The following is a 23,897-nucleotide window of genomic DNA, read 5'->3' as shown; positions in this document are numbered from 1 at the left end:
GTCAAAGATCAGTTGACTTTGTTTGTGTGAGTCTATACCTAGGATATAAACAAAGGTGGTTTTATTTTATTTATACCATTATATATGCTTCTCTTTGTTTCCAATTTTTAAGTTAAGATCTCACGTAGCCCAGGGTAACCTTGTACTCACTATATGACTAAGGTTGACCTTCAACTTCTGATCCTCCTCCTCCCTCCGCTTCCTAAGGTGCTGGAATTATAGGCATGAACCACCACACCAACCCACTTGGTTTTCTATGTTAACTTAATATGCTGGAGCCTGTCCATAATGTAGGCTAAATTGGTTTTAAGATTTTATGTTATTATTGATGTGATGGATAATATAAAAATTTCAATGAGAATTTGTTGAAGCCCAGCTCCAGCATTGACCCTCAGGAGGAGGCTGGCAAGGGGTTAACTGACTTAAAGATTAATTTGTCTCCCCAAACACCATTTGTAACAGAAGATGACCCATGCTTTTGAGTATGATGTTAGTAACTCTTTTGTGTCTGTGACAAAATGCCTGACAGAAAGAACTTTAGTTTGGCTTATAGTTCCAAGGATTTATCATTGACGGGTAGGGCAGGTTGGCAGGACCATGTGGTGAAGACTCTTCACATCCTGGTTGTAGGATAGGAAGCAGAGTCAACAGAGTGGGACCAGGAAGGAGTGGTCCATGCAAACACCTACTGCTGGGGCTTTTACTTCTGCCAGTCCATTTCTGTTGTAGAAAATATTTAATCTCAATTCAGGGTTTCTACCCTGCCTTGGACCGTAAAAGACATACAACCTTTTTATTTATAATAGAGCTGGATAGATATCTACCCTCCATGCTATTAGAATCTACTTCCCCATTAATAGCCCCAAATTATAATCTGCCATGTTCTGCCTAGGCTGCTCTTAACTTTAATTGGCTAGCTCTTATGGCCATGTGTTTATGACTAACCTAACCCATATTGTCTTCCATCTCCCTTCCTTCTCCCTTTCCCTCTCCCTCTCCTCATGGTTTTCCTCAGAGCCTGGGAACCCCATGCCATGCTTATCTCAATTCTGCTCAGCTATAGACTGTAGGCATCTTTATTCACCAAACAGGAATATGTTGGGGGGCAAGGTCACCTAGCATCACTTGGGTCTACATGCAGATTCTCTCATTCTCATTCCTTGGGAGCAACCAGGCCTTAGGGGCCAGTACTGAGCATTACATATTCAGAGCAAAAGACTAAATCTCAACAAGTTTATACCTCCCTTAAGCTCCACAGTCTTCCAAATAGAACCATAGTCTGGGGGTGGGGGGTGGGGTGGTGGTCAAGCATTCAAAATGGGAGTCCAATTAGGGTATTTCAGATCCAAGCTGTAAACCAACATCAGGAAGCTCATAATACTACTGATTTGACTGTAGCAACTCAGTTCAAGCCAAAGTGATTGAGTCCTTACTACAGAAGGACTGACTACAAACTCTGAGTATTGTCCTCAGAGGGCTCATCCCATTGCTATAGAGAAGTTATATCATTCTTAACTTCCTCACAGTAACCTGGGAAAGGGCCGAAGGAGTCAGGGTCTGGAGAGGTGGTCCAGTAGTTGAGAGTGCGCATTGCTCTTGGAGAGGGTCCAAGTTTAGTTCCCACCACCAATGTCAAATTGCTCCCAACTACCTGTAGATCCAGTTTCAGGGAATCTGATACCCTTTTCCAGACTTGAGGGACACGCACACGCACACACATACACACGTATATCTTAAAGCATAAAGTAGAGTTCAGCAACCTGCCCAAGTTTGTACAATGAGATGATGTCTTCAGGAAGTTAATAATAATGAGATTTGAAATTGACTTGCCAAATTCTTGATGCCCTACAAAAAAAGTGAGCTCATAGCTGTAGTATCATCTGGAGAAGGTGCCCTCTGTCAGAACTCACCCTTGTAGCCATCATGGGTCTCTTCATAGTGCCCAGTCATTTATTAATGATGCTTTATGATTATGCCCTAAAGCTCACTAATTGGAATTGTGTATTCCATAAAATTTTATTATGAATAAATACTCCCATGTCAGGCAGTGAGAGGCTTGTAAAGATTTGTGCCCTCATTAGCATGCTAATATAGTATTTTCTGGGCTTCAGATTTTAAAGATGAATACGCTAGCTGTCACAGCACTTGCTTTTTACCCAGAGAATGAGCTGTTGAACAATTGAGATAAGATTTAAATTGTATTTTATGACTGCCAGAACCAAAAGAGCTAACTACTTATCTTTTGGTGGACAATGTTTAATAACCATGAGAAGTTGAATTGATGACATTGTGGGAAGAATTTGTGCCTAGAATACATTTAAAGTTCCTTTTATGTGGTCAGCCTGAAATACGGGTTCTCTAATGAAGCGCTTCATTTTGGAGAAGGATGGGTTGTGGAGCCATAATGTGTAGTCAGAAGTCTGGGAGTTTCTAAAGTGGTCTTGAATAAGCTTGTATGATTGGTTATTACATGTGTATTTTAAAAGTTTCTGTTTGGTGAAATTGCAGAAACTTCAGCTTTTCTGATTTATGATCTAGAAGTTTCTGTTTTAAAAAAATGTGTGCTTAGTACCAGCTTTTGGGGTTTGTTATCCCAGTTACTCAAGAGGCTATGGCAGAGGGAATCTCAACACAGAGACCAGACTGGGTTGTGGAATGAGTTCAGAGTCAGCCTGGGCAATTTAGTGGTATTTGTTGCAAGTTAAAGGAGAAACAGGTCTGGAGATTCAGCCAAGTGCTAGAGTGTTTGTCTAGTTGTGTATGAAGTCCTGGGTTCAATCCTCAAATCTGCACAGTAATAATAATTTTGAGGATGATTATCAATTTGTGTTATTATTTATTATTTTCTTTCTCCCCAAGTAGCTATAACATTTTAAGGAAAGAGTTTATATATTTATCACATTTCCATATAACAGTTCATCATCAAAAGCAGTTAGGGCAGGAACCTGGAGTCAGGTGCTGATGCAGGGGGCATGGAGTTATGCTATTCACTGGCTTGCTTTCCAAGGCATGCTCAGCCTGCTTTCTTATAGAACCCAGGTTCACCTGCTCAGGGGTGAAGGTCCATAATGGGCTGGGCCTCCCCATGTCAATCACTAATTAAGAAAACATCCTACAGGCTTGTCTATGGCTGGATCTTAGGAAGACATTTTCTCAGTCGAGTGTCCCTTTTCACCAGGGGCTCTAGCTTGCATCAAGTTGATGTAAAACGTTCCAGCACAACACCTGTTCACCTTCCTTGACTTTTGGAAGGAAATGTGTTTATTTTAGGCTCCAGTTCCAGTTTGTAATCCAGCATGGTAGGAAAGTAACAGTGATGAGACCTTGAGAGAACTGGTCACATTGCTTCCACTGCATGCATATATGATTCATTTCTCTCTCCTCTTGACTGTGGCTGTGATGTACCAGGTGCTTCAAGTTTCGGCCATCTTGATTTCCTCACACTGATGGGCTGTACCTGAGCTCGTGAGCCAAATAACTCCCCTTTCCACATAAGATGCCTTAGTTGGTGTGTTTTCTCACAGTAACAGAGAAAAAGGAAAGACAGATTTTGTCTTCTTTTTACTTAGACCCATTCCAGAGCTCCACCTTTCTGTTTTATGGGCTTCGGTGTTCTTCACTTCCAATAAGAATTCTTTCTTTTATTATTATTATTATTTTAATAATTGAGGAATTGTAGGATATAGGTTTTTGAGAATCTCCATTAAAGTCACAGATGTTATGAATGGTCCTATCTTGATTTTGTTCCACGTATAGTAAATCTTTAACTTCTTTTGATCCTGGGAAAGTCTCTTTTGTTTTCTAAATGGTTAGGGTTTTTTTTTTTTAATTACATTTATAAATTTCATTGCTAATCATTAGAAAAGGAGTCTAGGGGGTTGGGGAAATGACTCAGTGGTTAAGAACACTGGCTGTACCAACAGATTGGGAAAGGATTTTTACCAAACCTAAATCTGATAGGGGACTAATATCCAATATATCCAAAGAGCTCAAGAAGCTGGACTACAGAAATTCAAATAACCCCATTAAAAATGGGGTAACGAGCTAAACAAAGAATTCTCAACTGAGTCATACCGAATGGCTGAGAAGCACCTGAAAAAATGTTCAACATCCTTAATCACCAGGGAAATGCAAATCAAAACAACCCTGAGATTCCACCTCACACCAGTCAGAATGGCTAAGATCAAAAATTCAGGTGACAGCAGATGCTGGTGAGGATGTGGAGAAAGAGGAACACTCCTCCATTGCTGGTAGGATTGTAAGCTTGTACAATCACTCTGGAAATCAGTCAGGCAGTTCCTCAGAAAATTGGACATAGTACTACCAGAAGATCCAGCAATACCTCTCCTGGGCATATACCCAGAAGATGTTCCAACTGGTAATAAGGACACATGCTCCACTATGTTCATAGCAAACTTATTTATAATAGCCAGAGCTGGAAAGAACCCAGATGTCCCTCAACAGAGGAATGGATACAGAAAATGTGTTACATTTACACAATGGAGTACTACTCAGCTATTAAAAGCAATGAATTTATGAAATTCTTAGGCAAATGGATGGAACTAGAGGATATCATCTTGAGTGAGGTAACCCAATTACAAAAGAACTCACATGAAATGCACTCACTGATAAGTTGATATTAGCCCAGAAATTGGAGTACCCAAGATAAAATTTGCAAAACACAAGAAAATCAAGAAGGAAGACCAAAACGTGGATACTTCATTCCTCCTTAGAATAGGGAACAAAATACTCAGGGAAGGAGTTACAGAGACAAAGTTTGAAGCTGAGACCAAAGGATGGACCATCCAGAGACTGCCCCACCCAGGGATCCATCCCATAATCAGCCACCAAATGCAGACACTATTGTATATGCCAGCAAGATTTTGCTGAAAGGACCCTGCTATAGCTGTCTCTGGTGAGCCTATGCCAGTGCCTGGCAAATACAGCAGTGGATGCTCACAGTCATCTATTGGATAGAACACAGGGCCCCCAATGGAGAAGGTAGAGAGAGTACCCAAGGAGCTGAAGGGGTCTGCAACCCTATAGGTGGAACAACAATATGAACTAACCAGTACCCCCAGAGCTCATGTCTCTAGCTGCATATGTAGCAGAAGATGGCCTAGTCGGCCATCATTGGGAAGAGAGGCCCCTTGGTCTTGCAAACTTTATATGCCCCAGTATAGGGGAACAACAGGGCCAAGAAGTGGGAGTGGGTGGGTAGGGGAGCAGGGCAAGTGGAGGGAATAGGGGACTTTCGGGATAACATTTGAAATGTAAATGAAGAAAATATCTAATAAAAAAAAAACCACTGGCTGTTCTTGCAGAGGATCCAGGTTCAAGTCCCAACACCTACATGATGCCTTACAGCTCTCTGTATCTCCAGCTCCAGGGGACCTGATGCCCTCTTCTGGCCTTTGTGGACACTAGGAATACATGTGATACAAGGCATATATGCAGGCAACACACCATATGCAAAAAAAAAACAAAAAAAAAACAAACCCAAATCTTTAAAAATGTATCTAGGACACTGTTCTTTTGGTGAAACAGAAGACTTTTATTAACGTCAGGGTTATATAAACTCTGTCATCTATATATTTCTCATCAGCCATCTATCTATTGATCTTTATCCATCTTCCTATCATTTTTCTTTTTACCCACCTATCTATCTCTATCATATTTCTATCTATCAACCTTTGTCTGCATCTGTCTGTCTGTCTGTCTGTCTGTCTGTCTATTTATCTATCTATGTATCTATGTATCATCTATCTATCTATCTATCTATCTACCATCTGTTTTCTGTAATCTATCATCTATTAATCGATAATCTGTCATCATCTATTATCTATCATCTGTCTATTATCTATCTGTCATCTATCTTCTATCAATTACCTATCATCATTTGTTATCTACTTATCTAGCTATTACCTATCTGCCATCTATCATCTATCAATCATCTATCCTCATCATCTATTATCTACCTATCTACCATCCATGTCTCATCATTTGTGTACATACACACAGCGAAGTAGAATGTATAGATTATTTTTCATTTATCTTTTAAAACATGTCCTGGAGACTTTGATTTCTTGGCCTGAGTGTTCTCTGCCTTGAGTTTTTAAAGCCGCTGAAGTGCTTCTACTATACAACCAGGGTTAAGAGCCCCAGTGAAATAACTAATATATTCCCATAGCTCTCAAAATGTCAACTTGCAGAATATACTTCATCCAGGGGCTTATGGGAAATGTAGACGTGTGGGTTTTCCCCTTGACCTCTATCAGAAACTCTGGCCATGGGGCTAGCTTGGACTTTAAGAGGAATGTGGAAAAATATCCCTCAGTAAAGGGTAAGATTCATTCACCTGCATCAGTAGTGCTGTACTAGGGCACTTTTATCTCATAAGGGACATTAAGCAATGTGAGAGGCAGTTTTGCTTGTACCAACTGGTGGGAGACTGGCATTTAGTTAGAAGGGGGACAATTGCTGTAAATATCCCATAATGCAGGCAACATCTCTTGCAGCAAAGATATGTCCAACTCTGCACAGCAGGTGTGCTGCCCAGGAGATACTCATCTAAACCATGGGGTCCAAGTTTTGGCTCTTCATTGGATGAAGACTTTAAAAGGAGCCAAAACCCACATCTACTTTATTGAATGTTGGTGGGGACATGGCATAACATTTTTTGATAGTTTCTCATGTGATTATTGCCTATGCCATGTCAGGAAGTCACTGCTGTTGAAAGTGTTCACGGGTGCATCTAAAGCTCTCTGGACACAGCTGAGGATGGTCTGGGCCTGTTGATATATCTTAAAAAATGAACAGCTAGGCATTGTGTTCCTCCTGATGGTTGTGTTATCACAGGTGGTGGGAAACATGGGCTTCTGTAATATTATTATGCAAAATATAAATTGAATGCACAGCTATAGTTAGAGGTAGATTTAGAAATAAGGACACCATGAAACTGGAGAGGTTGCTCCATGATAAGAGCGTTTGCTGTTGTTGTAGAGAACATGAGTTCAGTTCCCAGCACCATGGATATACAGTTAGAAAAGTCAGAATACAGAAAGTTACATGGAACAAAAATTTTCAACTGGATGTGCAGGGGCTTGTTTACTCGATTTTTTGTGTATATTTGAGAAATTCCACAGTAAGGATAGAATGAAAAGGGTTGTCAAAAGGGATAAGGAGGAGGAGAAGGCCAGGGAGGTGTTAGAAACATGGCCTGGACAGCAGGGGTTTCAGAGTCTGTTTTCAAAAGAAGTCTAATGGAGTTGGTGACAGGAAGGTTGTTTAATGGCCACATCAAACTCCATTTCAGTAGAGAGACAGGTCTGGGAGTGATACTGAAGCACAAGGAGAGCCAACAGGAGTAGATGGTGGTGAGGTAGAGAGGGAGGCTACAGAGGAGGGGCAAGGTGTTATGTTTGAAAGAGAACATTCCTGTGTATGTTTAGATCATGAGGACATATTCTAGAGAGGATGCTGAAGCCCTGGGGAAAGACATAGGATGCGTTCACAAGCCTTGGTTTCCTTGAAACAGTGTTGAAAAGTGATGACAAAGATCAGTTTGGCTAACTTATGTCAGTTCCTTGACATCTTATATTCTTAGGAGGGTTTGCACATTTGGGTACATGTGATGCACACCCTTGAGATGTACCTTTTGCACATAATGATCAAGTTATGTACAAATTATATATTGAAGATTTTATTTCTACATATGTACTCATGTGTATGTGTATATGGGTATCTGTAGATGCTAGAAGTGGTCATCTCACCTGGTGCTAGAGGTACATGAAGTTGTGAGTCATATAACATGGGTACTAGGAACCAAAGTTGGGTTCTCTCCAAGAGGAGCAAGTGCTCTTAACCACTGAGCCACCACTCCAACTCCCTCCGTGTTTATATTTTATGTATTTTGCCATGCATTGCCCATTGGTGCAAATTGCAGATGACTGTATTAAAATGCTAAGAATCAGTCTTTTTATATTTCTTTGAAGTATTTTTAAACAATGAAAGCCAAATTCAGAGCCATGAACAATTACATGGATATCTTCATATAACAATATATAAAATGACACCTAAACTGTTAAGTCTGTATATCCATGACAAAAGTTGGTAAAAAAAATGTCCTGTAGAGGGAAGTTATGAAAAAAACATTAATATTATATGGGTAAGTGATGGGAGAGAATATGTTTAAATAAATGCTTAATGAGGAAGAACTTGTTGATCACTGTTACATTTATTTCCAGCTGTGTTATCTCCTGCCTCACAATAGATCTTTAACATTTACAGCCTCTTCCACAGCCTCCCTTCTTTTAATTTGTTTAAAAGGTAGAGTTCAAGGAATGAAACCTGTTAAACTCAAATTTAAACTTTCTTTTTTATGTCAACAGAACAGTTCATTATGAAGGTGGTGCCGTATCAGTTCATGCCCGCTCCCTCTGGAGACTAGAGACCCTAAGAGTCGCGTAAGTAGAACTTCTAAACCCAGCCTGTAGTTCTGAGGGTATGGAATGGCCAATGCCTTTGGCTTCTAATTCAGGATAAGATGGCTCTTTTAATTCCAGCAGCAAACAACATGGAGAACGAATGTGGTATCCAACGCTTTGTTCCTCTTGTCTCTTTCTGCCTCTTCTGTCTTGATTCAGCAGGTGCAAGACCTAAGAATAGTCTCATTTCATAAGCTCATACAGCCTGGCTTTATCTTTGGTTTCTTTTGCTTTGTGACATTATCTCACTCACACATGGCATCTTCCTGGCATAAGTGCTGCTAGGACAGAGTGATGCCAGATTTGGAAGCAGGACAAGTTATCTGCAAACCTGTCACCCACCTGAAGTCTGAAAGATTGTGGATTTAAACTTCTAAAGATGCACGTGGTTATGAACAGTTCGACAGTTACTTGCAGAATCTATGAACTTTATTCATGAATAGCTTAAGACTGGAGTGGGACACGCTGTATAGTAGTAAAAATCACCACAGTACTCATTATAGCAGTAAGAATTCAGACGCACATACAAGTACAGGTACTTCTGGTGTGTTTAGAAGTTATCTAAAGAATGTCTTTTAGTCCATTTAAATGCTACATCACTGATAAATGTATAGCTTTAAACTGTTTTAGACAGAACTATGATATTAGCAAGAACTTTAAAAAAATAATTGCAAGGTTTAGTCTTCATTTAAAATACACTAAGTTGTCAATATATTTTCCTATAATATTACACTTTAAAAGAGGTTATTGCTGTAGGATACAGACTCCTTGGGTGAGATCCAGGACTGTTTCACTAGAGTCAGTATCTGTAGATTTTTTAAAAAAATGTGAGTTGTCTGCCTATTTAATGATGAATATAATAGTGTCTGAAGTCATTTTGCTCAGGTATTCCAAACAGTAATCTCAGAAAACGTGGTACATTCTCAGTTAATATTATTCTGGTCAGTTTAAACAGATGGGTGGAAAATATATTAAAGGGGCAGTGGTTTTGTTTTGTTTTGTTTTTTGAGAAAGGATTTCTCTGTGTAGCCCTGGCTGCCTAGTAACTTGCTGTGTAGACCAGACTAGCTTTGCATTCAGAGATCAGCTTGCCTTTGCCTCCTGAGTGCTGGCATTAAAGGCATGCACCCTTAGACTCAGCCTCAAGAATGATGGTTTAAAATCAAGTGGCTTCATTTCTGCTTTTCAAACAACCAGGTGACCATAAGTACTGCTGTGAGTTAACACTCACCTTTGTTTACTTAAAATTACGCAAGCTCTTCTTCACGGTGCAGGGTGTTCATTACTCCATTTTCTCATTCGTGTAAGTCCCTGGGGAGATTTTACTTCAGGGAGGTGGGTTCTGGGATTACCTGAGTTTTCCTTCTTCCTCCATTATCCTCTTTAGCAACAAAATGTTCTTGTAAACCTCTATATTGTTCTGTTAGCCTATAACAAAAATTCCATATTTACAATATTTAATGTTTAATAATTAAAACAGTTGTCTTTGATATGAATATCAAGTTGATTAAATCCACCTAAATAGTAATACTTTTGATAATTATAAAGTAAAGTTTTGTTAGATGTGCACCTATATGCATAAAATTAGGCTATTTTTATAGCATATAAATTAAGGGAAATATTATAGCTACATAATTAGAGTCATTTTCATCATAAGTATAAAAGCTGTGAGTTTCCCTGCAGTTTCTCAGTCTGTCTCTTCCCTTTGCACCTGGTTCTAAGATGTTTATACATACAGGCATGTAGCATATGTCTGTAGATGCTGCTCATAGTGTTTATCCACGCCTGTGTACACACACATGCAGAGCCCTACTCCTACATTTCAGTGGCTGCTTCTCTGATGGCGATGGGGTTCGATCAAGTTCTGATTATTTTGTCAGGTGGAGTGGAAGCCACATAAGATGGGGCCAGCCATTCCGACTCCGGCATGTCACGACAGGAAAATACTTAAGCCTCATGGAAGACAAGAACCTCCTACTCATGGACAAAGAGAAAGCAGATGTAAAATCAACAGCGTTTGCCTTCCGGTCTTCCAAGGTAAGAGGGACTATGCCATTTTGGGATTTCTGACCAGGGGGCCCTGCTCTGTTTCTTTGATGTTGAAAACACAGGAAGAATGAATGTGAAGTTTTCCCATCCCCAGCTTCTCTTTCCAAACTCTTTCTTTATCAAGTCAGCTTCCTAAACTACTAAAACTAGCCCTGGGATGGCCTGCGGGCTTAGTAGTTTTCATATTTAGTTAAAGCATACACTCCTGTTCCTTCTGGATTTCTTTACTTTTCTCTCTTCTTAAAATATAAAGATCTGTATTTTTCTTTTTATTAAAAATATTTTTTTCTCGATAATATATCCAGATTATGGTTTTTCCTCTCTCTACTACTCCAAGTTCCTTCCCAACTCCGCTCTGATTCAGACCCACCCTCTTTGAGTCTCTCACTGGAAAATCAAAGGGCTTCTAAGGGGTAATAATGTAAAATAAAATATAATAAGATAAAACAAAAATTAACATGGCAGAATAGGACAGAACTAACAGAAAGAAAGAGCCCAAGAAACAGATACACATACGGAAATACTCTGGTTTGCATTCCCATAAAAACACTAAGCTGGAAGCCACAACGTATGTGCACAGGCTGTAGAGTAGAAAGGGAGAGAAAAATACATAAATACAAAATTTTTTAAAAAGTAGAAATTAAAAATAAAAAAAGGAAGAGTCCTGACATAACATTATGAGACAGGAATCCCCCAATGATACCACTGAGTTCCTTTTCTGTTGGCATCTCCTCCTGGGCACACAGCCTACCCTTGAGAGCAGTTTGCTTTCCCAGTGAGTCTCCCCTGGAGGAAACTAACTTTTCATTTGCAAGTGTTTATCAGTTGGAGATGGCTTCTGAGCTAGGGACTGGGGCATGTGTCCATTTGACCGTTCACCTCCATGACTCCATCTGGTATAGACCCGTGCAGGCCTCGTGCGTGCTGCCCCAGTCTCTGTGAGTTCATAGGAACTTTAATCATGGTGATTTAAAGGGTCTTGTTTTCTTGGTGTCTTCCATTCCCTCTGGCTCTTGCACTCATTCTGCCTTCTTTACTGCACAGTTCCGTGACCCCTGAGAGGAAAGATTTGATGGAGACATTGTGAGTTTTCCATCCCTTTACATTGTCTAGCTGTGGTTCTCTGTATTTGTTCCCATCTGCTGCAGGAGGAAGCTTCTCTGATGATGGTGGAGCAAGGCACTGATCTATGAGTACAGTATGTTATTAGGAGTCATCTTATTGCTACTTTAAAAAAGTCAATATTATTTGGTTTTATGTTAGGTCCCTGGGTTATCTGGTTTCAGGTTCTTGGGTCACTTAAGCAGTGTTGGATATGGGTTCCATCTTGTGGAGTGAGCCTTAGGTTAAATCAGTTATTTGTTGGTTACTCCTATAAGTTTTGTACCCCTGTTGCACAAGAGATACCTGGCAGGCAGGACAGTCCTGTAGATCAAAGGGCTTCTGGGCACATTGGTGTTTACATTTCTCTTTTGGTAATATGCAAAATCCCTAAGTATACCAAGGACGCTAACCCACAGGGGTGAAGGCTCTGTGTAGGCACCAGCTTGACTGCTCCATGTTCTGTGGGTTCTATTGATGTTGTCTTCAGCAAGAGTATCAAGATGTCAGTCTGTGGGGTGGACACTTTGTCTCCTTCCTGCTTTTAATGGAATTGCTTAGAATTATTCTCCATTTAAACGGATGTTGACTATGGGCTTTCTGTAAACTGCCCTTATTATGTGGAAGTATGCCCCCCATATCTCTAATCTCTCTGTGACTTTTATTATGAAGGAATGTTGGATTTTTTTTCAAAGCTGCATCTAATGAGGTGATAATGTAGTTTTTTTCAGTTTGCTGATATGGTGGGTTACATTTATTGATTTATGTATGTTGATTCATCCTTATATCTCTGGGATGAAGCCAACCTGATCATGGCAGATGATCTTTGTGATATGTTCTTGGATTTGATTTGCAAGTATTTGATTGATAATTTTTGCATCTATGTTCATAAGGGAAATTGGTCTATAATTCTCTTTCTTTGGGGGGGTGGTATTTAATGTGGTCTAGACATCAGAGTAACTATGATCTCATGAAATATATTGGGCGACATTTCTTCTGCTTCTATTTTGTGGAATAATTTGAGGAGTTTTGACATTAACTTCTTTTAAAGTCTGAAAAAATCCTATCCTAAGGCCATCTGGCCCTGGGTTTTTGTTTGTTCTGCTTGTTTCTTGTTTGTTACTGTTTCTATTTCATGAGGGGTTATATGTTGGTTTAAATTGCTTATCTGATCTTGATTTAACTTTAGTAGGTGCTATTCATCAAGGAAAGTATCAATTTCTTTTATATTTTCAGTGTAATGGAAAGTAGATTTATTTAAGTAGTCCTTAGGAGTCTCTGGGTTTTCTCAGTGTCTGTTGTTATGTCTCCATTTCCATCTCTATTTTGTTGAAATCGGACAGTCTCTCTTTGCCTTTTAATTTACTTGGATAAGAGTTTCCCAATCTTTCTGATTTTCTCAAAAAAAAAAAAAAAACTCAAAAAACAAAAAACCTGTGTTTCACTGACTCTTTTTGTGTGTTTTAATTTTGTTGATTTCAGCCCTGAGTTTGATTTCTTTATTGTTTGATTTTTAGGATGTCAGGATGTTATTTCAGTTTACTAGTATCTGTTGAGATTTGCTTTATATCCAAGTATGTGGTCAATTTTGGAGAAAGTTCTGAGAGCTGCTGTGTAGAAAGTATTCTTTTGTGTTTGGGTAAAATGTTCTATAAATATCTGTTAGGTCCATTTGGTTTATAACATCTGTTAGCTCCAGCATTTTTCTATTTAGTTTTTGTCTAGATGACCTGTCCACTGGTGAGAGTGGGATTTTGAAGTCATCCACTATCAGTGAGAAGGTGAATATGTGATTTAAATTGAGGTAGTGAGTTTTCTTTTATAAACTTGGGTGCTCTTGTACATGCTGCGCAGATGTTAAGAATTGCAGTGTCTTCTTGGTGTGTTTTTTTCTTAGATCAATATGTAGTTTCCATCCTTATCTCATTTAATTAGTTTTTATTTGAAGTCTATTTGGTCAGACATTCAATGATCACACTGGCTTGCTTCTTAGGTCCCTCACATACAGATGCACTACTAACAGGTGCACACAGAGACATGCACAGACAGACAGACAGAAATAGAGACATACATACATACTCTTCACAACTACATTGGAAAATCTAAAAATATTTTCTGAAGTATAACATTTAAAAAATGCAAATCCATGTCTCCAAAGCTGGTGGGAAAGAGAGAAAAGTGAGGAAACACATGGTCACCTCCTATGAGATAGAATCATAATGATCTTCTGTATTATGGTTGCCTATGAGAGTCATAGTGGATTTCTGTGTTATGGATATATTTCTTTTTAGAATTATTGATTTTTAAGTTAGCATACAAAATAACAGGTTTCATTTTGACATTTTTATAAATGATATAATCATGCTTTGCCACCCACTCCATATTTGCAACCCACTCCATTTTTAACTTTCATTGTCCCCTCTACGATTTTAAAAATGAGAAATCAAGTTGAATACCACACTGTGTATGTGATATCTCAATGCTTGGGAGGTAGAAGAAGAGGAATGTTGAGGGAGAAGTAGGCAGGAAGATCATGAGTTCAAGGCTAGCTTAGACTATATAGACCCTCTTCAAATATACCAACAAACAACATGAGAAATCATTCCCTAGAAACACAGATAAAATGGTGACAATGTAAGCATTAATTTATATGTAGCATTAACTAAAGTAAGTAATAGGAGAGAGGTTGGTGAGCAAAAAGATGCTGAGTTCACTCTCCAGCCTGACACGAATGAGAGACTTTCCAGGAAGAACCACGAGCAGAGATTGCTTACATAGACACCTAAGGAGCCAAGGCCACGAAGAGCGGAGCTTACCAAACAAGAATGAAACCAGAGAACCCAACATATAGTAGGGCATGGGCCCACTACATTGACTTTGTCAATATATATGAATAGAAAACTGCAATTTTAAATGAAAATAAGTTGGTATTGGGTCATGAAATAGAAGCCATGATAGAGACCTGCTGTGAAACTTTATTCAGAGAGGTTGGAAAAAGAATGGCTACTGGAATACCAGGGCAGTATGAACTCAAATGGAGAAGAGGGCTTGAGTGGAATGTGCACTGGGATAATATCCAGGCAAATGAAAGCAATTCATGTGACAAAATGTATGTATTTCATGGTACTAAAGAGTAAAAATCACTGAAGATGTTAGTTATAAAATTGATGCATCAATCACTAATAATTGATTTGGTCTTGATACTCAAAGACCTGCAGGAGATAAAACAAATACAAAGTCTGTGACTTTGTGTGGGATGTGGAAGAATACATGCTAAACTTTCAAGTTCATAAGCTATAGGAAGGTCAGAAAGTAAGAGTGGGGAGGGGAGATTTTATACTGGGCCTTGGTATGGCAGACACCTGTAATCCTAGCCCTCAGGAGGCAATTCCCGGGAGGTGGTGAGAATCTCTGGGTAAGCTGACCAGTTAGACTGGTTAGTTGATAAGCTCTGGGTTCAGGCAAGAGACCCTGCCTCAGCGAAAGATAGTGGAGAAGAATATAAGCAGATAGGCACATAGCATTGCCAACTTTGGGCCTCACCAGCTGAGACTAACTTTGCAAGCTCTTGCTGCATCTTGCCAACAGTTGTGTAGTTTTGATGTTTTCCCTCCGAGTCCCTGCTAACAATCTGTCAGTGTTGGGTTTGATATTTAATATCAAATATTTAATTCTTTTTACTGCCTAGGTCCTCTGCCTAGGTTTCTATTCAGGAACCTTCATTCTGGAAAGACAGTCAAATAATGCCACCACCTCCAACCAAAGTCGGCAAAGCCATTGTCTGAATGTGGCGGTGATGAGTTTCTTACCTGAATCTCATTGTCTATCCCATGTCGACAGCATCACTCAGCCCTACAGACTGCTGAGAACCTGTTGTCACACATAGGCACGTTATAGGGAATTCTCAGTGGTGACTGTGCCTGAGAAGAGGTTGACAAACAGGAGAGCTGGAATTCAGTGAGATACTTAATTGTAAAAATTATAATAAAACTTAAATATCGCTAGAAGATTGGGTAACAGGGTTTTACAAGGGGTACAGACAAGTGCCTGTATTATTTCTGCTTAAAATCACCCATTCTAGTACAAAGTTCACAAATAGCTGTCACAGTACATTTAAAAAACTGGGACCAACAAGATGGTGCAATAGGTAAAGGTGTTGCTTTCTGAGCCTGATGGCCTGAATTGGTCCTCTGGACCCAAATATTGAAAGGAAAGAAACAGTGTTTATGGTTGTTTTCTGATGCCCTTGCACACACACACCCACCCACCCACCCATGTACATGTACACTCAATAAACTACTGAGAAAAATTAAGAAGAGAATGCAGTAATTTAGACTGGTAAATTGGGATAACTTGCCTACAAAATTATCATTCAAATTTTTCATTCAAAAATAACTCCTTGTATTTATTACAACTTTTAAGAAATGTTGACAGTAAACAACCTCAGTTATGTACTCTATTGGGTTTAATAATTATTTAACAAAATGTCTTATTTCTGCAGCACTTCTGTTATAATAAAACTTGGGCAAATCATCATTCTGTATTTCTGATTGATGATGATGCATTTAGTAACTGCTTTCCGTTTGAAATTTTGGGTTATTTTCACACTTAAAGTCTTTCAATATTGATGACTTTTTCCTGGTTGGAAGTTGAACTGTTTTTGATCGAAGGACAGGAAAGTTTTAGGGGACTTTGATCTTAGAAATTACAGAGAGTTGATCTCAATTAAAAATCAATTACATCTTTTAAACTCGTTTATGGATGTTAGCCTTTATGGCTATAAAATTTTTTTAAGTGTACATTTAACTTATTGTTGGGGGTGTGTGTGGTCCATGGCTATAGAGGAGATAGGACAACCTTTCAAGTCTGTTCCCTCTGTCTGCCTTATCCACCTTTGCGTGTGTTCCTGGAATTGAACTCAAGTCACCAGGTGTGTGCTGCAACTGACCCATCTCTCCTGCCCCAAGCTCATCATTTTAAAGTCATTTTTATAAAATTTGCAGTATTTCAGTGAGAGAAGCATGTCCCTCAGTTGACAGTTTGTGGAACCTAGTGTGTCTGAGAAAAAGAATTTGGTCCACACCTTCTTGCTTCTTGTTTGTCTCCTAGAATTGTGGTGGTAGAGCATCTTCTAGAAAGTACCTCTAGCATCTAGTTTAAACTCTACCCAAGATTATTTTAGATTTCTTTTTCTACGTGTGAAATTGCACTATATATACTTCACCAATATTTCAACTGTGTTCTTGCTACTAATGTACATAGACAGAAATAAAGTAACTCTGAATGAAGCAAGGAGTTGCCAGACTTGGGCTGACCAGAAAAACTTAATCCAAAGGTTGAGCACATTTCCAGACATATCTCCAATCCCAGTCTGCAGGTCTTTGGTCTGCTGACGCTTCCCCCTTCAGAATAAGAAGCGAGGTGTTTTCTAATTTCTAAACTATACCTTCCACCTGCCAACCTGGGCCTCTCCTGATCATTTTGTCTTCCCAGTCAGTCTGCCTCTGAGTATTGAGACTTAAGCATTGTTCTCCCAACATCATTTCCTAGCTTCCAAGACTCTGCTGTGTTCTGGATGACTGAGATGTTGAGATGTCCATTCTGTGTTGTTCAAACGTAGAGAAGTGACTTTGTCGTCTACCTTTTTTTTCCTTCCTGTTATCGCATCTTCCTTCTCCTTCTTCACCAAAATATCAGTGCTTTTTTTTTAGATCACACAGTCATTTTAGAACACATGACACTCTGTCCACTGTATGTTTTAAAAAAGATTTAGTTTTATTTATGAGTATGTATGTATGTGCACATATGTGGGGTCTGCCCAGGGATGCCAGAAGAGGGCACTGGAGTCCCTGGAGTTATAGGCAGTTGTAAACCATTCCATGTAGAAACTGGGTGCTGAACAGAGCAATAAATGCCCTTAACTGCTGAGCCATTTCTCCAGTCTCTCCTCTGTGTTCATTATTTTAAATATTTCAATTGCAAGACTGTAAATTATCTGAAGTTTATCAGTAACCATATGGGAAGTACAGCTGTAATCAGAATTAAATTTTGTCTAAGAGAAACACTTAGGGGTATGAATATATTTGAATGTTATTGTGAACAAGGGATAAATCAGGGCATAATTTTGGGTAATGTTTGTATAATTTTGATTAGCAGAACATATTTTTTGAAATAGATGTTTCTGATATTTAAAAAGAAAAGTCCACTTATGTGCCTTTTGATGTTGTACCAAAATTGGTTTGCTATTTTTGTATAAATTTTTCTCTATATAGCCTAAGTTGACTTGGGATTCAGTATATAGCCCAAGTTAGCCTCAAACGTATGGCCTTTGTGCCTTATCCTTCCTGGTTCTGGGGTTATAGGTATATGAATCAGCACCCCCAGTAGCGAATGCTATTTTGATAGTCTAGTTTTTATTTAGTATAAGTTAACAAAATAAAAATGAGAATCCCAAGAAAAAGTCAATGTCACAGAAATACAAATATAAAAATATATTCCCCACATACAGACTGTGAAAAATTAAATATGTTAATACTGTTGATTATAATATTTAAAACACCACAGTTTAATTGGAAAGAAGCCTAATGAAATTAAAATTCCTTCATGGTGCAGAGTACTCTCTGCACATTAAACCAATGGAAACAAATAAAAGAGTGTTGGTCTTACCAGATTTTAGAGAAAATGGAATACACAGTTTTATCTTTTCCTTTATTTGAACTCAGCTCTGTACTTTTAAGATACATGTCGAGCTCACAAATAACACATATGTGTGAACACCCATGAAGACACAAATATCCCATACATATGTGTGCAGATTCATGCTGGTGCAAATGCTACAGAAAACAAACAAACAAACAAACAAAACCCATGCTACTGGTTGACAGGAAAGGCTTATTTTGGGGTTGTTATAGCGGTACCTGTAATACTAATGTGGGTGTTCACTAACCAATCTCAAGTTCGGGAGTTGACAGAAAAATCATCAGTTGCTGACAGCCCTGTGCATTCAGAAGAAATTGAATCAGGTAGGACATGTTTTATAGTGTAAGCGGCATGGACTCCCTGTTAAGGAAAAGACTTGATAGAATGAAGAATTCATTTCACACCTGTAGGTTTTCTAAGGCATATTTTCTACTTTTAGAACTTTCGACTGGCTCTCACAGATGCCTTTACATGTCAGTTTTAATCATAAGGTAGGCCCTGCCAGGTATATATATGTATTGTAAGCCAGTGTAATTTTCTTGTAGCTTAAAATGCCACCGACGTGTTCCTTAGTAGCTGAACTCCCTCCCTCGTGCACCATGAATAGAAGTCTTTTGCCACTGAGGTGATGGAATGACAGCCTCAAATGAGACTAGCAATGCCATTAAAAGCACTGTGGAAATGAGGGCAAAAATCGACGGAAACTTTTCTAGGCTGAGATTCTTTGTGTAGTATTTTATTTAAGATTTTTATATTTTGTTCTGAGTTCTCTCCCTCTCTCCTTCCCTCCCCTGCCCCTCTCCCTCACCTTCCCTCAGACTTGCTCTGTAGCGGAGGGTGACCTTGACTTTCTGATCCTCTTGGTTCAGTTCTTGAGTGCTGGTAAAACAGGCGTGCATCGCCATGACTGTATATGCAATTGTTGCTAGAGACCCAGCCCGGGGCTTTACACATGCTAGGAAGCAGCCTCACACCTGAGCTACATCTCCAGCCCTCAAAGCATACACTCTCACACAAAGAAAATGACAGTGAAGGTTAACTGTCTATAGTGGGCCACATAATCTGCCTACCAAATTTGATGCTCCATGTCATTTGATCTATTATGAGTTTGTGACATTTAGAGATTATTTTCAGTCTCCATTAGGCAATTGTAGAAACTGAACCTTTATTAAATTCTGTGGAAGATCCAGAATCCAGAGCTAAGACTCAATGATAAATTTTAATAATCAATAAAGAAGAGAAATCACTCATCTGCTATTGTCTGCGCTTCAAAGGTCTGCTATGACAAGGTGATTAAAAAGATCAGCCGGAGAGATGGCTCAGAGGTCAAGAGCATAGGCTGTCCTTTCAGAGGCTCTGAGTTCAATTCCCAGCAATGCATGGTGGCTCACAGCTATCGATAATGGGATCTGATGCCCTCTTCTGCCATGCAGGTGTACTTGCTTCATAGATGCTATCTCTATGCAGATCGAGCACACATATACATAAAATAAAATTTAAAATAGGTTAAAAGTAGAGATTTATTTTTACATTATTTTTTTCATAAAATCAACTACATAAAATTATTTAGTGGGCACCAAGGAAGGTACAGAGCATAACAGATGGGAGATGAGAGATGGAAATAAGAACAGTGTGTGTGTGCGCACGCGCGTGCGTGCGTGCGTGCCTGTGCATGTGTGAATGTCTTAATGAAACCTAGTTCTTTGCATGCTAACTATTAACAATTAATAACAGAAAGCTCCAACCTTCAAGCTCAAATGGAGATGAACTTTGCCTGTATCAGGATTAAATTAAAAGGTGCTGCATATAGTAACCTCTGCAGACAGGAGCTGAGAAAATAAGAGAAAGTTGTGGAAACAATGGTTTTCCTGGGAGAGATTTGGTTATATGTATGCCAATTCTTTTTAATGGCAGTCAGCATAAGAGTGAACGCCACAGACCCTCCTGTAGTGATGAGAGGCATTGCAGTTAGGGCCCTACCAGAGAAGCAGAGTCAGGGGGAGACCCGTATGTTCAGGGACAGATTATGTAGCAGTGTCTGCTGGTACCTGAGGGCTAGCTAAGGAAGGAGAACACCCATAGTGCAGTTGGGCTAATGGGGTAATTTTGTGACCCCATTTCCCAGTTCCCAGTGACCACCTATTCTTATTATATTATGATAGCATAAAGAAACACATTAAATCTTTACCCTTTTTGTTATTAAGTGTGTGTGCATACATGTCGTGTATGTGCATGTGTATGTATGTGTGTATATGTGTGCATGTGTGTGTCCATGTGTTTGTATTTGTGTGTATATGTGTATGTATGTGTGTATGTGCATGTGTCTGTATGTGTGCGCAAGTGTGCACATGTGCTTGTGACTTCAAAGTCAGAGGACAACTTGGGGCAGTTGTTCTCTCCTTCAACCATGTGAGTCCCAGACTTAAAACCCAGGCCCTCAGGCTTGGCAGCAGACCTCTCTCCCTGCTGAGCTGTTTCCATTGCTACGTATTCTCTTTAGACCTTTTAGCTTTTCTTAACTTTACCTGTTGCTTGTCTTAAGGAGATGGGTGTGTAAATGGCTATTATCCATAGTTTAATGTATAGTTAAAAATGAGTAAGACTGTCATTAACCAAGATTAATGACCTGTCAGTTTCCCCCTTTCAGTTAGTTATCTAGCGCTTGTATAGGATTAAGATGATCGATTTCAGGCAATACTAGAAGAGTCCAGATAACAATTCTACAGCACTAGTTTTAGTGTGCTTCTGTGTCACCTACCAAAGGCCACCCCACCGTTGGCTCAGTAGTAGTTTCCACTTCGTAACAAGGCAGATTAGAATGTGCCCATTTGGGGTGTATTCTTTCTCCTTTTAAAGCCATTTCTTGAATGGAATTTTTTTGAGTAGTTTGTTGGCACATTTTCTATGCGACATGTGGGAGGGATATGTAGTCTTTGATTGATTCACGGAGGATATTGTCTATTGTTGAGAAGTGGCCTTTTATGTGCCTAGACAGATGGCTCAGCATTTAAGAACACTAGTACAGAGACCAGGAGCTTCATTCTAAGAATCCATGTTGGGTAGCCCATAACAATCTGTAACTATAGTTTTGTGAGATCGGATGCCCTCCTCTGGCCTTCATGACACTTACATTTAGTTGCACATACCATACATAAATGCACATAATAAAAAATAGAATTTTTTTTAAAAGAGCCTGACATTTGCACACCATGATCAGATTCTGAGGATACAGAACAATTTTTGTTAATTTCAATAAATAGCACAGGGACTGGTAGTGGAAAGCAGTATTCATACCAATATATAAGTAAAAAGAGAAGAAGTAGTATGTGTGTACAATAATGGGTTGAACATATTTCCTTCAGAATTCATAGTCCCCAAGATCTAAAAATGAACAAAAATAGTTATGAATGAATGAATGTCCAGATGATAGCAATGATCTTAGGGTTTCTTTGATTGGCTATAACAGATTCCCAATGGATATACTAGGTATGCAAACTAAACTGTATTGCCTTTTGGAGGAAGTTTCTGCTTAGTGGCAGAGTATCTTAGCTTGTGTTTTTGTTTGCTTTGGTTTGCATTACATGAGATGGGATCTTGCTCTGACCCCCCCAAAGCTTGCCTGGAACTTACTATGCATGCCAAGCTGGCCCCAGGCTCACTACAGTCCCCTTGCTGAGGTTATAATTCCACTGCTGGGAGTACATGCATGAACTAGCATGATACTTTTGGTATCAGTGTAATCTTCAGATTGGATAGTCCTGCTGATGTTATTCCAGTTTCATTGATCTCTTGTCTTCTAGCTCTAGTGGTATCCAGCTAATCCAATATTCTGATTGTTGCTCTCTCTCTCTCTCTCTCTCTCTCTCTCTCTCTCTCTCTCTCTCTCTCTCTCCCTCTCCGTGTGTGTGTTTTAAATATATACTGCATTTTCTGGAAGAGATCACTTATCTGTGTATTCCTTATAAGGGTAAAGGGATTTCCTTTGGCACTTCAGTATATTTTACATGTATAATAGATGCTTTAGTATATTTTACATGTCTAATAGATGCTTTAGTATATTTTACATGTATAATAGATGCTTTAGTATATTTTACATGTATAATAGATGCTTTAGTGGATAGGGGGATGCCATAGTGGTTGACGTGCTTGGTACACATGCCTGAGGACCAGAATTTGGATCCCTAGAACTTATATAAATGCCTGGTGGGTTCTAGGCTTGGAAGACAGAAACAGGGATCCCCAGAGCAAGGTGGCTGTGGAGACTAGCCTTATCAATGAGCTATCGCTTTCATTGAGAAATTGCCTCATTGAATCAGGCAGAAGAGCAATGAGAATAATTCCTAGCATCAAACTTGGACTTCCACATGTGCAAGAACACACATGTAACTAAACCCACACATGTGCTCACACACGTGTAAAAATGTGCATACATACACACACACACACCACACACACATATCCCACACATGAAAATAGAAGCATGAAAAAATAGCTGTCTTAAGGTCTTTGTCTTCTAGCTGTATGATCAGGATGCACATTTACATGTTTCTCCACATCCTTGCTTCCTTTTCATGGTGTTTACTTTGACAGTATAATGGATATCAGAAACGACACCCCGGGGAGACTTATTTCAGCCTTACAGGCAGATAACCCTGCTAGACTGTAACCTGTTTCTTTGGCAATGAGCAGTCGTTGGCCTCAGTTTCTACTCAGTTGCTGCCATTATTTCAAACCTCCTTCCTGTGTGCATGAGTCATGGGTCGACAAGAATTTGGATGGGTTTCTGTAAAGATTTTGGATCCCTCTGTATCTGAGTGTGTCTCTTTTGTACCTCAAGCCAGAGAAGCCATTGCCTCCTTTTGCCTGCGTGGTTCTTACAAAGCCAGGTATACCCTGAGGAAATGGCCAGTGTCTGTAAGCCAGGCTAAATGTTTGTCTTTCTAAGGAGTTCTACTGTCCAATTCCTTCCTGTGTTTTTTTTTTCCAAATTGTATAATAGTTACCCATGAAAAGTACAGCTAATCTCAATTTTCTAAAGTGTAGTAGCTCAATCTAAAAATATCATTTAAAACTCAATGTGACAATTAAAGTCCCTGATCATAGGGAGGGAAGCCAGTGTGGAGTTTCTGCCTGGCTGCCACTTGCCTAATCTGCTTCTACCGTATGCTTCTTACTATCTGTTGGAAGATTTTAGCATGTCATCTTCTTGACTTCTGTTTGTTGTTAACACCTGAGGCCAGTGAGCATAGGGTCTCTGCCTGGCTTGGTATATACACACTCTTCTTCCAGTAATGCTCTCTGAAGCCTGCGATCTTTACCTGGAAGTACTATGCATTCTATCCCTTTCTGACCAATTTATCCGGCAACTTCTTGGCAACCTGGAACCCTTCAGTGAGCCAAAGAGATACCCCTCTTTGGGCTATGTCATAAGTTTCTTCTCACCTTAACAACCATTAAACTTAGAGTGTCTTCAATCCTAGAAGGATTGAAAGGTCAGTCCAGCCTAGGCAGGTTTGGGCACATGTGCAATAAGGCCCAACTGTGTCCCCAAGTGAATTTTTA

General features: G+C 39.3%; 1 protein-coding gene across 21 annotated transcripts in view; it reads left to right on the top strand.

Annotated features, from left to right (window-relative positions):
• Ryr2 (ryanodine receptor 2, cardiac) overlaps positions 1-23,897 on the top strand; it is a 553,847-nt gene that overhangs the window by 245,365 nt on the left and 284,585 nt on the right. For all 21 annotated transcript variants that reach the window (XR_003950437.1, XR_003950438.1, XR_003950439.1 and 18 more), the window contains 2 exons: positions 8,391-8,465; positions 10,367-10,523. Coding sequence is in view for 18 of the 21 variants with exons in the window: in XM_017315461.2 (XP_017170950.1) it covers positions 8,391-8,465; positions 10,367-10,523 (232 nt within the window). In the remaining 3 variants the exon portion in view is untranslated. The remainder of the gene's footprint in view (positions 1-8,390; positions 8,466-10,366; positions 10,524-23,897) is intronic.

This window comes from Mus musculus, chromosome 13 (assembly GCF_000001635.26).
Source record: "Mus musculus strain C57BL/6J chromosome 13, GRCm38.p6 C57BL/6J".
Classification (NCBI taxonomy): Eukaryota; Metazoa; Chordata; class Mammalia; order Rodentia; family Muridae; genus Mus; species Mus musculus.
This window is presented reverse-complemented; position numbering and strand designations above follow the sequence as displayed.